This window comes from Dermacentor andersoni, chromosome 8 (assembly GCF_023375885.2).
Source record: "Dermacentor andersoni chromosome 8, qqDerAnde1_hic_scaffold, whole genome shotgun sequence".
Classification (NCBI taxonomy): Eukaryota; Metazoa; Arthropoda; class Arachnida; order Ixodida; family Ixodidae; genus Dermacentor; species Dermacentor andersoni.
In genome coordinates, this window is record NC_092821.1 from 28,153,248 (window position 1) to 28,168,053 (window position 14,806).

Below are 14,806 nucleotides of genomic sequence, written 5' to 3' on the forward strand. Positions count from 1 at the left end.
TTTTCTTCGCTTGGTTGTGCATTGTAGGTGAGTAAAGATGTAATATGTGTGAATTGAAACATTTCATGAAGATATTACTTTAAGAATGCATTATTGGTGCTCCCAAATCCACATACTAGATGAAGCCTCTTACAACACCAGCCAACACCAGCCTCGCAAACACATATGCCGTCATTCCCATGATGGCACGGCGCCCCTTAAGAATTTCCATAGACGGTGGCGCCAGATTTCCCACTAGGTGTTATAGTGAGAAACTCTATGCCGTCAACAGGTGCCTGAGGTAGTGCACGTGGTGCACATGAAGCCGTATGTTTCTGAATGATGTGGACACCGACAAGCTGCTTATCGAGTCAAACGACTGCCATTTGATGAGTATCAGGATGATGCTCGCGTTGGAGGGAAGGTAATGCCGCGTCACTATTTGTGCCAACTACACCCCGACAATGACAGAGACGACGACCAGGTCACTTGAGAGTACGAGCACCATAAAGAAAAGAAAAACACGTTCTTTCGTGCTGGCCTGCATCCTGCATGTCCTTCTCGAGTATGACGTGGTACTGCTACTTGCCGCAATAAAGCCCCTGTGCTTTGTGACCTGCAACAATATGTTTTATATAGTGATATTGATGAAAGGCAGCGCATACCCAGTGACCCAAGTTGACATTGAAAAAAGCTTATTGAGTAGCGGCACATACCCGTGACTCAAGTTGGCGTGAAGGAGGTTCATTGAAGAACACCACATGCCAAGCGCTATGTGCCCAGTGATTCAGGCTGGTCCAGCAGTTGGTCTTGAACCTGGTTCCCTCAGCACAGCAGCCTGATTTTCTACCAGTCTGACCACAGAGTATACCTAGTGACCCAAGTTGGTGAGGAAGAGGTTAGGCATGGACAGACATACATACTGCAAACTGGGAAAAGTTTCTAGAGAATTGTTGTTGATGTTCGAAGGTGCCACTAGGTTAAGGGAGCCTTCAGTTCAGGGCTCCTCTGGTGAACTTCTCCAAGCACGTCTGGACGCAGTCCACCAGGTAATCTCTCCAAGTCCCAGAGGAAGTCGAGGGGCATTCATCACTGCGAGTGCTTATCAATTGGGAGGTGACTTGAGTTGCAGCTTCCGCGGTGATTTCGTGAAAAATTGAAACAATGGCGGCAGATTTCTTAGGTCGAAGCATAGCAAGTATTTCTTTTATTGTTTTCTCGATACATTCAATAATTCAACATTTTAATCCAGACATTTTTTTCTGGTCCCGCGAAATCTAATTTAATGAGGTTTATTGTATTCTTCCATTGTAATGATGGTCAGAAGCCAAAAGCACTGCCAAAAGTGTCAGTTAAGAATGTCATTCTTTATTTGGTGAACTTTCTGCCCCAAAAGGCAAGCAACACTCAAACCACAACGACATTGGCTTGCACAGTCAGCCATCAAATCTAATCTCGTAGGTGAAATCATTTTGCTACTTCTACATGCCTCACTTTAGCATGCAAGGGCTCTGGTGCTTGCGTACATTCGGGAGTGTCCCACACTATTTTTGATGCACATTTGATTTGCATAGGTACATCTCTTTCACTGTAGAAATGATGATAGCTGTGAAATTTTGGATACAGTAGGCATGTATGCTGCTGAGCACCAACTTGGCACATTGTTACAAAATACAGTTAAGCCTCAACATAGCGAAATTATCGATATAATCAAGTATTTCACTTTTCATAACTTCTTGTCCATAGACACCATGTATTTAGAACCTCAGTATAACGAATTGTGTTTGCGCACAATGTCAATATAACGAAATTTCACTGCCGCCGCAGAGGGATACCAAGACAACAAATGGAAACTTCCGCAGATTCAGATGATCAGACGGTTGAATTATGAGCAGCTGCTTGCAAATGCACCTCTAAAATCGCGAGTCATGTGACCAAGAGTGACTGCCAAAGCAGGCCAGCATCATGTTCCATATAAAGTCAAAGTGCGATAAGATCCTATCGCACCACACACGCTGTATAATTTGGCTGCATGTGAAAGTGTGCAAGGGTGAGCCAATAATGATGGTGGCTTGATGAGTGTAGTCTTCCCGTGCGAGCAAGGGGAAAGGTGGGGAGGGGAGTGAGCTCACGGTAGGGTGTGCGGGGGGGGGGAGGGGGAGGGGTGGAGGTTTATGCGCGTCCCCTTCTTTAGCACAGCCATGGCTGCACATATGCAGACCGCACATCCTGTTTTAGAGGTGATCTTCTGCATGTGCAAAGAGTGGGCATGTTGGGATTGCACAGCATGATGTGTGCTCTCTTTCCCAGCATTTAGTACTGGAGTTTGCATACTCTCAAGTTTCAGGGGTTCCTTAAAGCTAGAGGCAGACAAAGCATGCGCTCGCCACTGGTGGCGTTTATCGTGACAACATCGTCCCACTGTGGGCGATACAGCCGCAGGGGCAGAGTGAATGCGAAAGCGTAGATGGCTTTGCTTAGTTTGTTTCACCGACGTGAAGATGTTGTCGAAACTGCCTGAAACAGTATCTTTCATTGCTGACTCTGAAATTCAACGAAATGAATATTTTTCTCATTTTTTTTTTTGCCCAATAATTGAGAAAATCTTGCTTGCAGCCTCTTCCATATAAAGAAACATCAGTTGGCGACAGTACATAGTTGCATAAAAAGTTGACTTTCAATACAATGAAATTTCTATAGAGTGAAGCGAATTGCCAAATTTACTGGCTTCATTATTGTGATCAGCCACTTATGGGGGCAAAGGTTCGTGTTCTCAATGGTTCGGTTGGTTCTCTTAGGCGGAGCCTCCGAGAACCCAATTGAGGACAAAGCCGTTGGTTTGAACACACACACAAAGACTTTTAATCAAACTAAAAAGGCATAAAGCAAATAGAAAGAAATAGAAAGCATGCATAAAATAAACATTCAAGAAGACATTGCGGTAAGGAACACACTTAGGGCTTTAACGAGGGCGCGAGTCCGGGCTTGTCACGAGGGCGGGGACGCGTCGCAGTCTCGACGCGGCAACGCGGTGAGAAGCTGGCAGAAGGAGTGGCGCCGGTCTCACCAAAGGTCGCAGCGTAAGCTGACCGACCGGGCGCCGGGAGCGCGCCAGCTCTGGCGAGGCGAGGTAACGCTGGCGGCTGGGTGGCAGGAGTGGACGGCGGCGGCGTTCTGGCCGGGCAGAGAGCTCGGGCCCGTAGCCCGACTGCTCCCCTCTCGCCCACAGCACGGAAGCTCGAACGCCGGCCTCGGGCAGCAGGCGGCACGGCAGACGGGGGGGGGGGGGGGCGTTCTGGCCGGGCAGCTGGCGTAGAACTCGGGCCCGTAGCCAGACTGTTCTCGTCCTGCCCACTGGCGCAAAAGCTCACCGGCCTCGAGGAGCTGACGGCACGCTCAGGTAGACGGGCGACGCACAGGAACAGGTTGGCAGGAGGCCCTGGGCGGGTGAAGTCCTGGTGGGCTCGGGTCCGGAACCCGACGGCCCGTCATCAACGCCCGCTCCGGTGGTTTACCTCCTCCTGCCGTCGCTTCCTGGGACTCTCCTGGCGTCTCCCCGGCGTCTCCCTGCGTGTCCTCTTGCGTGTCCCCTCTGTTCTGCCAGCGCACCACGCTTTTTCTTGTGGTCTGGCCGATTTGGCATTCTCGGAATGGCTGCCCGACGCCCCGTGGTCTTTTCTAATTGGTTGTTTTTTCTTTTTGCTGTCTTTCCTGCGCCACGCGTTCTCGTGCCGGACGCTCTTCGTCGTCGTTGTTTTCCTTCTTCCATCTCGGCGCGCGTGCACTCAGCGTCGTCTGCTCTCGACCGTCCCGATCACCGCACCACGTCGCGCACCACACATCACAGTTATATCGAGGTTTAACTGTACAACAAAAATACACGGTGATATCATAACTTGATATTCTGCCACCCATGGCTGCATTACCACTCTCGGCACCCATTCTGTCATCAAATGTTTTAAGGTTTCCTGAATGTGTTCATCCAAGCGTCTCGTTAACTTGTGGGTCAGATGTGCGACAGCTGGTTCCCGAGCATGCTTTATCCAGGGCTATTAAAATGAAGCTTTTCTTGCTATGTATGTCCCCCACTATGCGGGTGCTGCCTGCTTGCCTGTCTTGCCATGTTATACAACTTTTGTCACTGGGTATGTGAGCATTCTTGGCCTATTCTCTAGAATGGGTGCATGCCACTGGGTAGGTACAGGCATAACAAGAGACAAGGAATTAAGAATTCAACAAAAGAAAATATGAAGAAGCCGGCTACAGAGAAGTGCATAAAATTACATAGCATTTGCATGATTTCTTTGAACTTCTCCGTCGTTTGTGCAACTATCAAAGGAAAAAAAAATGAGCATGGCTTCCTCCATTTTTGTTTTCCTCGCTTCCTTGAGGCATATGCATGAACAGACTGCATGAATGGCCCGAACAAAAGAAGATGGCGCGGGTGCCATATGCAGGCATCCTCGGCAAAGGTCGTCCAGCAGCCGGCTGCTGTGACGGCACAACAGCAGCCCCTGCAGCAGAGCGTGATCGGCGTGCGGCGAACGGTGCGCCCCTGCAAACCGGCCAGCCACTCGTACGGGGTGTCGCCGTTCGTGCAAGGAGGCACCAGCCGGATCATCTCCTCTGCAAGCACCCAGCATCACCGGTGAGCACCGTGTGACGCTGCCTGTTTCGCTGATATATCTGCCTGGTGCTGTCCCACATTTATGGGCGCAACACTGCTTGTGCATTTCGAGCAACTCCCGGATAGAAAATTTTGAGACCAGGCATCAATATTCAATTAAAATGATGTGGAATTTTACAAGATGAAGGAAGTTTACCACCAAGAAATTTACAGTTCATTCGATTGATGCATGCACACACAGAATTTGTTGCACGGTGCTATAAGGATACAAGGCTTTGACCCTTTCAGTGGCGGGTTGTTTTGGAAGTGACGCTCCCCCAGCATTAGCCTTTTTTCTTGGGTATTTTAAAACGAACGCAACGGTTTATTTTGGCTATGCAGAAAAGTCTATTTGGATATTGGCAATTGCTCTCTTGGTATAATTTACATCTTCCCATCTGACAAAAGGAATAAAACGCGCTCCATTATCAATAGCAACATCATTTTGAGTACTTTTTCACGGTGTTGGGGCTATAATCTGACGCAGTTGAAGTCGCCGCTTCCGTGCACGTGCGACTACCTGTCATTGCCAGAGTCGGGGCATTGCTTGTAATCGGAGTCAGAAGCGGCAGCACCCCTATTCAAGGTGCCGCACGAGCACCCTCCTTAAAGCAATCACACAGCCAATTGCTAAAGAAAGAATCGCTTTCATTTATTTGTACGACCAGACAAAGCAGAGAGAGTAACAGATGAAAGGGATGCGACAGAGGCCAGAGACATCCTGGAGAAAGCACACCAACGAAAGGAGCATCGTCATCACTGGAAAGGGAGCGTGCCGTAGTGGAGAAAGCAGGAGACGAGTGAAAAAGAAAGGGAAAAAGAAATAAAAAGATCTTGTATGAACATAGGACAGATGGCAGAAACACTCAAGAGTGGTGGTCTAGTGCTACGGCACTAATATTTGAACGTAGAATCGTCGCTGTGGCGGTGCACAAAGTGAAAGAGCTACCCATCCCATTTGTGGATGCGCATGCTCCATGCGCTCCAGCCACGCCCTCGTAGGGGTGCATTTCGCAGCCTCTAATGAAAATCCCAAGTGAGCAAGGCCCGAGAGAGGAGAAAACATTAGTACGGTGCGAATACCAAATAGTGGATTTCAAATTGAATAGGGAATCGAATCAAGGAAAAAGAAATGCCAAATATAGAATCGAATATTGAATATCAGAAAATTTAACAAACCTTTATGCTTCTAAATTTTGTGCTAAGAAACACAGTGCTGCACATGCTCGTGAGGCTAATCACATTATTTAACAAGAAGCTTGCTAGGCTGACTCGGGTACCTATGAATCCAGATGCATAGCGTGCTCTACGCTTAATTATTACATGAAACACCGTGTTATTATGCAAGCACTGATAACTCAGTTCGTATACGAACGTCTGGAAAATATTTTTTATCGATAGAATGTCTGTGAAATAGACTCGAGTGCTTTTTCCCCCTCTTAAGCTGAAGAAATAGCGAAGCTTTGTACCAGTGGGGTTTTCAGTTTAACAGTGGACCATACTATGCTTACGGGCAATCTTCTATTACTTGGAAAGTCTTGCTTTCCAGTTTTCTTACAGAAAACAAGAGGGCTTTTCTATCTGTATAGCAGGTAGTTTCCGTGTGTTATCGTCAGCTCTTGAAGACAAATCTACATGACAGACAATATGCATCGCATCACTTGGCACCGCTCCACGTGGTCATCTGCACCGCATGAGTCGACTGCAGTCGGCACCGACGGTAAAGCATTCGAAAACCAGGAGGTTCATTATGGCAAGTTTGCAGAATGCCTCCTCCCTCTCCCTTTTTTTTTCCGTCCACGTACGTCCATCTGCTGTATGTGCAAATGTGTCTGCAGCGGGGGTTATCGTGCTAACACATTATATTTTCAAGCCCATCATCCAAAGCTGATTCTGATGGGTCGCTCAAAACTACAAAAAGAAACTGTTGTGCACCTACAAACAGCATTCGGAACGAGCGGCCACCATAGAGAATTGCACAAAAATGGCGGCCGTGAACAACGGTCATCCCTTGCACTCGCTTTTGTTGGTGGGGCGGTTTGTCGGCTTTCCAAGAGTCGTGCAGCCGCTGTGAGTCGATCTGTGTTGGTTCGATGTGAAACCGTAACTTAGTTGCCAGCACCCAACGTGCTGGCAATCGTCTCTGATTAGACCTAACGGGCTAGACTGGCCAGTGGTGTGGTCATGACCAAAATTCACCACCAGCCGATGTAAGAATGGGCTGCAAAGCATCGCGGAAAGCTCGTTGCTGATGTTCCTACAGGTGGCTCATCAGTGATAGTCGCGAGATCACGCATGCCTGTAAATTGATGGCCATTGGAGTGGCGTTTGGGTCCTCGGTTGACCGGCTGGCAATTACCGCGAGCATGTGTGTCAAGTTCCTCTGTGTGCTCGCATGTTGGTAGAAAGCTCCAGACTACATAAATCTGCATTCGTGAACACCGAACTTGTGCATTCGATGTGATCAGCGTGCCTTCTGGTGGCTAATTGGGACGATCCTCACACAAGCTTCTGTGCTTTCCACATGCTGCTTTTGTTGGTCCTTCTGTAGGTTAGGTTAGGTTTGGGTAAATATGGTACCTCCACATTGTGGAATGGCCTCTGAAAAGAGGTCACACCGAAGCAACTTTCCAGTTCTTTTTAAAACCAAGCGAAAACACATTTCCAAAATACCATGTTCTTCACAGTGAAAACAACAGAACTGTAAGAAAACTCCCCATTCCTAGTTTCTAAACGCCTAGCAAACACAATTTTACCTGGTTACAAAGGCTCTAAGATGGCTAGCAGAGACCTCCTCCTTGAACTGACCAAGAAAGATCAACTAGAAAAGCTAGCTGAACTCAGCAGTATCGGTGACATTAAAGTGACAATCTCTCCACACTTCTCACTGAACACAAGCAAGGGGAGTTACATCAGAAGAAGATTCCTGAACCTCAGTGATGAAGGGCTCCTCGAAGGATTTCAGGAGCAAAACGTAATTAAGGTACAGAGAATCACACTACGATGAAATGACCAACAGATCCCGACGAAACATGTGATATTGACATTTGGTAGCAGCACTGTCCCTAGTTCACTCGATGCAGGATATTTGAAAATCAACGTCAGACCGTACGTACCGAAACCGAGGTGGTGTTTCAAGTGCCAGAGGTTCAGGCACACATCACAATCATGCAGAGGCAAAGAAACGTGCGAAATGTAGTGCCAATGACCATCCTTCTGATAACTGCAATGCTCCCGCACTATGTGTCAATTGCAAGAGCGATCTTCCTGCTTACTCGCAGAGCTGCCCTTGCTGGAAAAAAGAAAAAGAAATCGCAATCACAGTAAAGGAAAATATTTCATTCTATGAAGCGAGGAAAAGGCTAGGGCACTTACCTCAAGCAAGCTATGCCAGTGTGACACGGCAGGGGGCAGAGCCACGCCGGTTTCAGGAGCCTACAGGGTCCATGTCCGGTATTCTTGTAGAAACTCCAGCCGGCTCCCATTGATGGCTGCAGCCAGTGCTGCTCCATCATCATCGAAGACGGGCCGGCAGACCGCAGTGCCGCAGGGCCCAAAGTTGAACCAAACTCCATGGCCCAAGATGCACGTCTCGGCGCCTGGCTCTCGATTATCCAGCGCCTCGGAGAAGGCGATAGAGGTCAATCCAAAAAACCCCGCGTCATCGACGCCAAATGATCTGCGCTCCTTGTAGCATGTCAAGAAGGAAAAGCATCTTGTAACTGCGCCAAAAAAGGGACAGGTAATCTAAACAGTTACCGCCCTTAATGAAAGTGATTAACTCTTTAAACATGTCACCTACAACTTATAAGCTTGCACACGTAAGTAAATTTTTCCAATTCCATTAAAATGGCTTTCATCATTCATTGGAATTGTATAGGCCTCTAGGTGACATCAAAGACGTTATAAATAAGTTATCACCAGGAGCATTCTGCCTTCAGAAAATGATCCTAGGCCCCAAAAATACACATTTTCTTAAAGGTTTTACTGTCGTAAGAAAGGACCACGAGCACTCCAGCCGTCTATTAGGAGGTGTCGCTATTGTTGTCCAAGGTGGCACCCCACACGAAACATTATATTAGAGGGACACTAAAGTGGAAAATGATTTCTTCTGCATCAGTAAATTACCGTTCTACAACACCAAAAACACCGCTCTTACAATGATAAGACGTTTGGTAAGTCAGGAAAAGCGCAAGAACGAAATACGGGTGGCAACGCCTACTGAAGTTCCCGCACGTGGGGGCTGTGACGTCTTGGATTTTGATGGCGTCTTCTAGGGCCTACTAAGTATATATAGCGGTACAGATTGACTACATTCAGGGTGTCTACCAACCGGGAAAACCTGGAATTCTCAGAGATGTTGAGTAGTCTGGAAAAACTCGGGGAATTTTGTGCCTCTATCAGGGAAAATTATCTGTAATTTTATTAATAGGGTTGAAAGTCGCGGTAATGCTGGCTGGAGTAACAGACGGGAATCTTAATGAATCGTCTTTGACGCCCTTTCGTCAGCTGGAGGAGTTGCCAGTGTACAGTCAACGACCGACTTTGCGGATTCCCGATAATTTGGACGACTTCGTGGCACCACCACGTACCCCATAGAGTCAATGTATCAGAACGTCTGAAATTTCGGATGCAAGAACTCTTCGCCGTCCGATTTTCCGGACGTTTTGCCGTGACCGCAAGTCCGAAACGGCATTAATCAAAGCCACCACTGCTGCCATTTTGATTACTTCGCCGCCTCGAATCGGCGCTTTTGCAAGCAGATCCGCTGGCAGCCGTAGCCACCACTGCAGCAGCGCTAGGCTTAGCTGCTTCGACGTTCGCTATGAAGCATCTTGCCGTTAGGTGCCTTGTTTTTTATTGAAAGAATTCGCAGCTGTCAGCAATGGCACGGACTCCGCCTTTGTGGTTGTCGCGATTGGCTTAGAAGCTTGGAAAGCATGTAGCGCTGCATAATGCCAGTTCTTGAAAGTCAGCTTCGCCTCTGTACATAAGTGTCGCTTGGTGAAGCATACTCAAAAGTATTGTAGTGCAGCATAACAAGCGTGGGAAGGGGCTATTGCCACGGGACACAGCATGTATTCCTTAATTATACATGCGTGCACCCGGTATTTCCTGTCACAGTACGAGCACCAATATGCCTAATACGTGTACCGACAGGCCTTCAGAGCGTTTTCGAATGTGCCTGTGGCGGTTTGAGACCTTAAGGGCATTAAATGACATGCATTTCTTTTTTCCAACTGGCCGATTTTTCTGACTTTTTCGCGGCCCCTAGGGAGTCCAAAAAAATCGGACGTTCACTGTACAACTAAGAGGACACTTCAAATGGTCTGTGGAGCCAACGCGCGGCGGAAAAACCACAACAGAAGGGACCTACGCATTGAGGAATGAACGGGAAAGGAAGCGTGCTGCCACCGTTTTGAAGGAGCTTGAGCTCAAGAAACAAAGTGTTGACTGATCTCGAGATGCAAGTGTCCCTCATCCAAACCAAAATAAACTCTTTCAAGCAGTGAAACACAGCACTGAGGCGTCGTGCGCAGGCTGAGAGTATGTCAGGACAGTTGAGGTTGACTTACGAACGGTTGAGAGAGAATCTCAATTGTGACAAAGTTCGGGCCTTATACCACTGCGCTTGCTATCAGTTGATAGAAATAGCTCATATTGTAACATATTTGCTTCTGTATTCCCCTCTTTATTTGTATTTGAGAATGTCCAACTCGATCTGCAATTTTTTTCGGAGACATTTTATTTGCTGGGCATTTTACTAACTCCTCCCTTCTATTCTCTTTTTGAATAACATAAACACTACTCCTTAGTTTTCAAATTGGATTAAGTAGTTCTTTAATTTTTTCATATGCTTACTAGACAGGGACAGCATCGGGTGATATGGTTTCAGCCCATCTAAAAAAAACGTAGTTCTGCATCACTCAGGGAATTTTGCAAAGGCATTCAGGGAAAACCTGGAAAACTCGGGGAATTTGGAAATGTCAACTTGGTAGACACCCTGACATTGTGTTCTAAAGAAACCAAATATTAAACATGGCAAGTTTCGGGAACTTTCATTCTGCCAACGCGGCCCTAATGTGAAAACATGCTTTGGAATCAATGACGTCACGCTGATGTACTGGCGCTAGGGTTTCGGTGCGGAATTAAAATACTTATACTTGGACCTTCATTTTCTCATCTAATTATCAAACTATTTTTTTAAATGACTGCCTGCAGGGTCCGCAAACAACGCTTCATTAGTCTAAAAGGATTTATTGTTTCACTTCAGTGTCCCTTTAAATACTCCGTACGAGGCAGTAGCTGTCACCGTTTTATCGTTTAAGACCGTCACCATCTGTTCATTGCACGTTCCTCCCCATAGCCATTTCACTACTCGAGACCTGGAAAATTTAATTGATATGTTACACTGATATGTTAGGAGTGTATCTTATTCATATGCCGACGCTTGTAACACAGCTAAGATATTCGCCCGCACTTAGCGGAAACGTGCCGTATTAGGATAATAGTGAAGACAAATGCCGCAGTTTCCGCAGCATACCCACCATGTGTTTCTATGTCACTGGCAGCTAAGCACACTCATCTCTGTTTCTGTCCCCTCAAAGTGGACATGGCTATGTTATTGCCACAGACTTGTCGATATTAATCATATTATTCATTATTGATATGGAAGAAACTGTTTCAGTGCGCTTAATGTACTAGCTCTCGAAAAGAAAAAATTTCGTTCGACATGTTCGGTTTGCTACGCCAGCCACCATTTTTGTTCTGGTGTCCCACACTGTTACAGTGGCAGCCGCCTGTTTGTTGACCTGTTGTCATCCCGCAGCGAATGCCGGATGAAAAAAAAAATTGCTTTTCGTAGGAAATTTAACCCGCGTAATGATTGCACCCCTGAATTTGCTGCAATCTTTTTGACAAAAAAGTGCGATCATTATGCGGGTGGATACAGTATTATGCTTTAAAGAGGCCAAAGCCAAAGCATGACTTATTCGAAGGCAGGCAGAAAAATCATCGTGGAAGAAATACGTATCTTCAATAAACAGTTCAGTCACGTCTAAACGAATGTGGGAACAGGTCAGAAAGTTTCGGGGAGAGTACTCATCTTACACAATACCGTTACTTACAAATCCAGGCACACAAACAACAATACAAGCACAGGCAGATATACTTGGCGAACTTTTTTGGGATGTATCCAGTTCAGTGAATTATACAAAGAAATTTTTAAAGTACAAACAGCCTGCTGAAAAACAGAAGTGGTGGTACTTAACAAATACGGGAGATCAGTTCGTTTCTGCTGGGTACCAAGCCATGTTGGGATACCGGGTAACGAAGCAGCTGATAGATGTGCATCGATGGCAGCGTACTAAGACATAACAAAGGCAGCACTTCCATAATGTCACGTATGAGTTTGTGCCGCTGTGGACAAAATGACGTTGGCAGGTGAAGAGGAGATTGAAGTGTCTCGAAGATCAGTTGATGGTGTTACCCTGGTCACTGAGCTACACCCTTGTACAGTTAAACCTGGATGTAACGAACCTATATGTAACGAATTCCTGGATTTAACGAAGTTTTTGAATTCCCCAACGCTGCCCCCATTGAAGCCCTTGTATTTTTTACCTTGATGTAACGAATGCATTGCGGTGGTTAGCCCTGATGTAACGAACTTGCAACGATGATCAGTCATTACTTTTTGCACTTTTAAGAAAAATTCGGCCGAAGAAGTGCATTATATTAGTGAATATTAATACTGTAAGGAGCCAGCAGCTACACGAACGCCAGGGATCGCCGCGACCGAGCAGTTAGCGATGATGATGATGATTGCGGCGACTAGCGCCGCTTCGTGCCTAACATAGCAGTATTTTCAGGCTTTGCTTGTCTAGCGTGACACCAGGTGGCATTGGTAGCGGCAGTTCATTTCTCTTGCAGAATTTTTTTTTTTTTTTTTTTTGTTGATTTGAGGAGAAGCATTCTTATTTTGTGATTTTCATTTGTTTCGACAGCTTAGACACACTTCTGTGTAAGAATTCACTTTAAAAGCAACGCTGATAGCCGGTTCTTTCATTGCCAGGGCGCAGGAAGGGAGAGGGGGAGGGACGATGACGAACGACGGCATGTTACATTCGCCATTTTGAGTGTTGTCCTGCGTCTGCACGTGTGCGTGTGTCAACTGTGCTCTGGTACTGGTTTGTCCGACTTGTTTTGGAGGTGCTAGGCCTGCCTGTCGGCGTGCAGTCGTGCGTCTCCGCTTGTAACTGCGTCATAGCTTGGTCGTAATGAGTTCTACTGCCAGAAAACGAAAAGTTCTGTCTTTTGAAGACAAACTCGCAATTTTAAATGCCGTCTCCGCGGGCGAGAAGAAGGACATTGCCGCCGTTTCAGCATTCCAGCAAGCACACTACCAATGATTTTGAGTGCGGAACACAGCATCAGAAACGCAGTGGAGTCGGGAACAAGCTCGAAGAAAAAAAGACTGAAGCTGTCCACATACACTGATGTGGACAAGGTAGTGGTCACATGGTTTTTGGACACGCGAGCCAGAGGATTTTGCGTGTATCTCAGGCCATGACGATTTCAAGGCAAGCAACGGGTGGCTGCAGGGATTTAAGAGCCGGCACGGTGTCGTCAGAAGAGTAATCAGCGGCGAATCTGCCTCCGCAGACAGCTATGTTGCTGCTTCGTGGGTGGCTAACAAGCTGCCTGGAATCCTGAGTCGCTTCGAGGCGGCTGAGATCTACAATGCCGACGAGACAGCTCTATTTTATCAAATGCTTCCAGGCCGCACACTAGCATTAAAAGGCGATGACTGCCGCGGCGGAAAGCAGAGCAAGTTCCGCATAACGATTCTGCTGTGTGCCAACCTCGACGGCACAGACAAGCGAGTCCTGCTAGTTGTCGGCAAAAGTGCCCGTCCCAGGTATTTTAAGGGAACAAAGCGTATGCCCGTGAAGTATGTGGCGAATGCCAAAGCATGGATGACTCGACCAATGTTTTCTGAGTGGTTAAAGGAATTCAACCAGGACGTCAAGCGGCAAGGCTGTCAAGTTTGCCTACTCCTGGACACTTGCTCGGTGCACCATGTCGAATGCCTGCAGCTGTCGAACATCGAACTGCATTACTTCCCGGCCAACTGCAGGTCCCTAATACAACCCCTGGACAAAGGGGTCATTAACGGTTTTAAATGCTGTCACCGGCGCCGACTAATCCTGAAGATACTTCTTGACATCCGTCTGGAACAGGAGATGAAGATTGACATTTATCAAGCAGTCGAGATGCTTGCTGCCTCCTGGCAAAAGGTCAGAGCAGAAGTTGTTGTGAATTACTTTTTAAAGGCCGGAATAGCCAAAAACGCACAGGCTGGTGCCGAGGAGCAGGAGGAGGAGGACTTTTCTACTCTGTCTGATGTGGCCGACAACGTTGAACTGAGTGACTTTTTGTGTGCCGACAACGCCACCGTGGCTACAGAAGAAATGACTAATGCAGCAGTAGCTGAAAGCGTGCAAAATCTCGATGGCGGTGATGATGGTGCCTGTGAGGCAGATCCGTGTGACGTGCCTATGCAAAGGAGGTGATGAACGCAATGAACGATTTGCGCCATTTCGTCGGCTCGCGCGACAATGAAGGAGCTCTACACGATTTAGCTTCTTTGGAGCGGCGTGTTGTGCCTTCACTCGTGCAGAAGGAGCAAGCGGAAATTACGCAGTTTTTTTTGCTGTAAAATAAATGCTTGAAGGGTGAATTCACCTTCACGGATATCTTGCGCAATCTGCTTTCATTTCTGCATCATTCGTACGAGCCTTCATGCGATACCTGCATGTAACGAAAAATTGCGAGCTTTTATCAACTTCGTTATATCAAGGTTTAACTGTAACTGTATATATTGTAAATACATATATTTTCTCCCCGTAACATTTTGGTGGAGGTGCCGGGGTAATCTCACCACAAGCCGGCCCTGGATCTTCGCAGCGGGCGTCACATCAGTTCCACTGTTATGGCTACTGACGCTGACTCCGCCACTCAGACACCAGCGGAAGTAGTGTTACCCCAACTACGTATCCTGGAATCTTCATCGGCACTGGCAAGGTCAACGTCGAAGACTGGCTGACGTCGTATGAGCACGTCAGTAAGCACAACAAGTGGGATGCCACAATTTTGCTGCCC

The 14,806-nt window shown here is 47.1% G+C and overlaps 1 protein-coding gene across 1 annotated transcript in view; it reads left to right on the forward strand.

Annotated features, from left to right (window-relative positions):
- LOC126526296 (uncharacterized) overlaps window positions 1–14,806 on the forward strand; it is a 137,575-nt gene that overhangs the window by 102,113 nt on the left and 20,656 nt on the right. Inside the window, exon 13 of the mRNA XM_050174202.2 lies at window positions 4,437–4,627. Coding sequence (XP_050030159.2) covers window positions 4,437–4,627 — 191 coding nt within the window. The remainder of the gene's footprint in view (window positions 1–4,436; window positions 4,628–14,806) is intronic.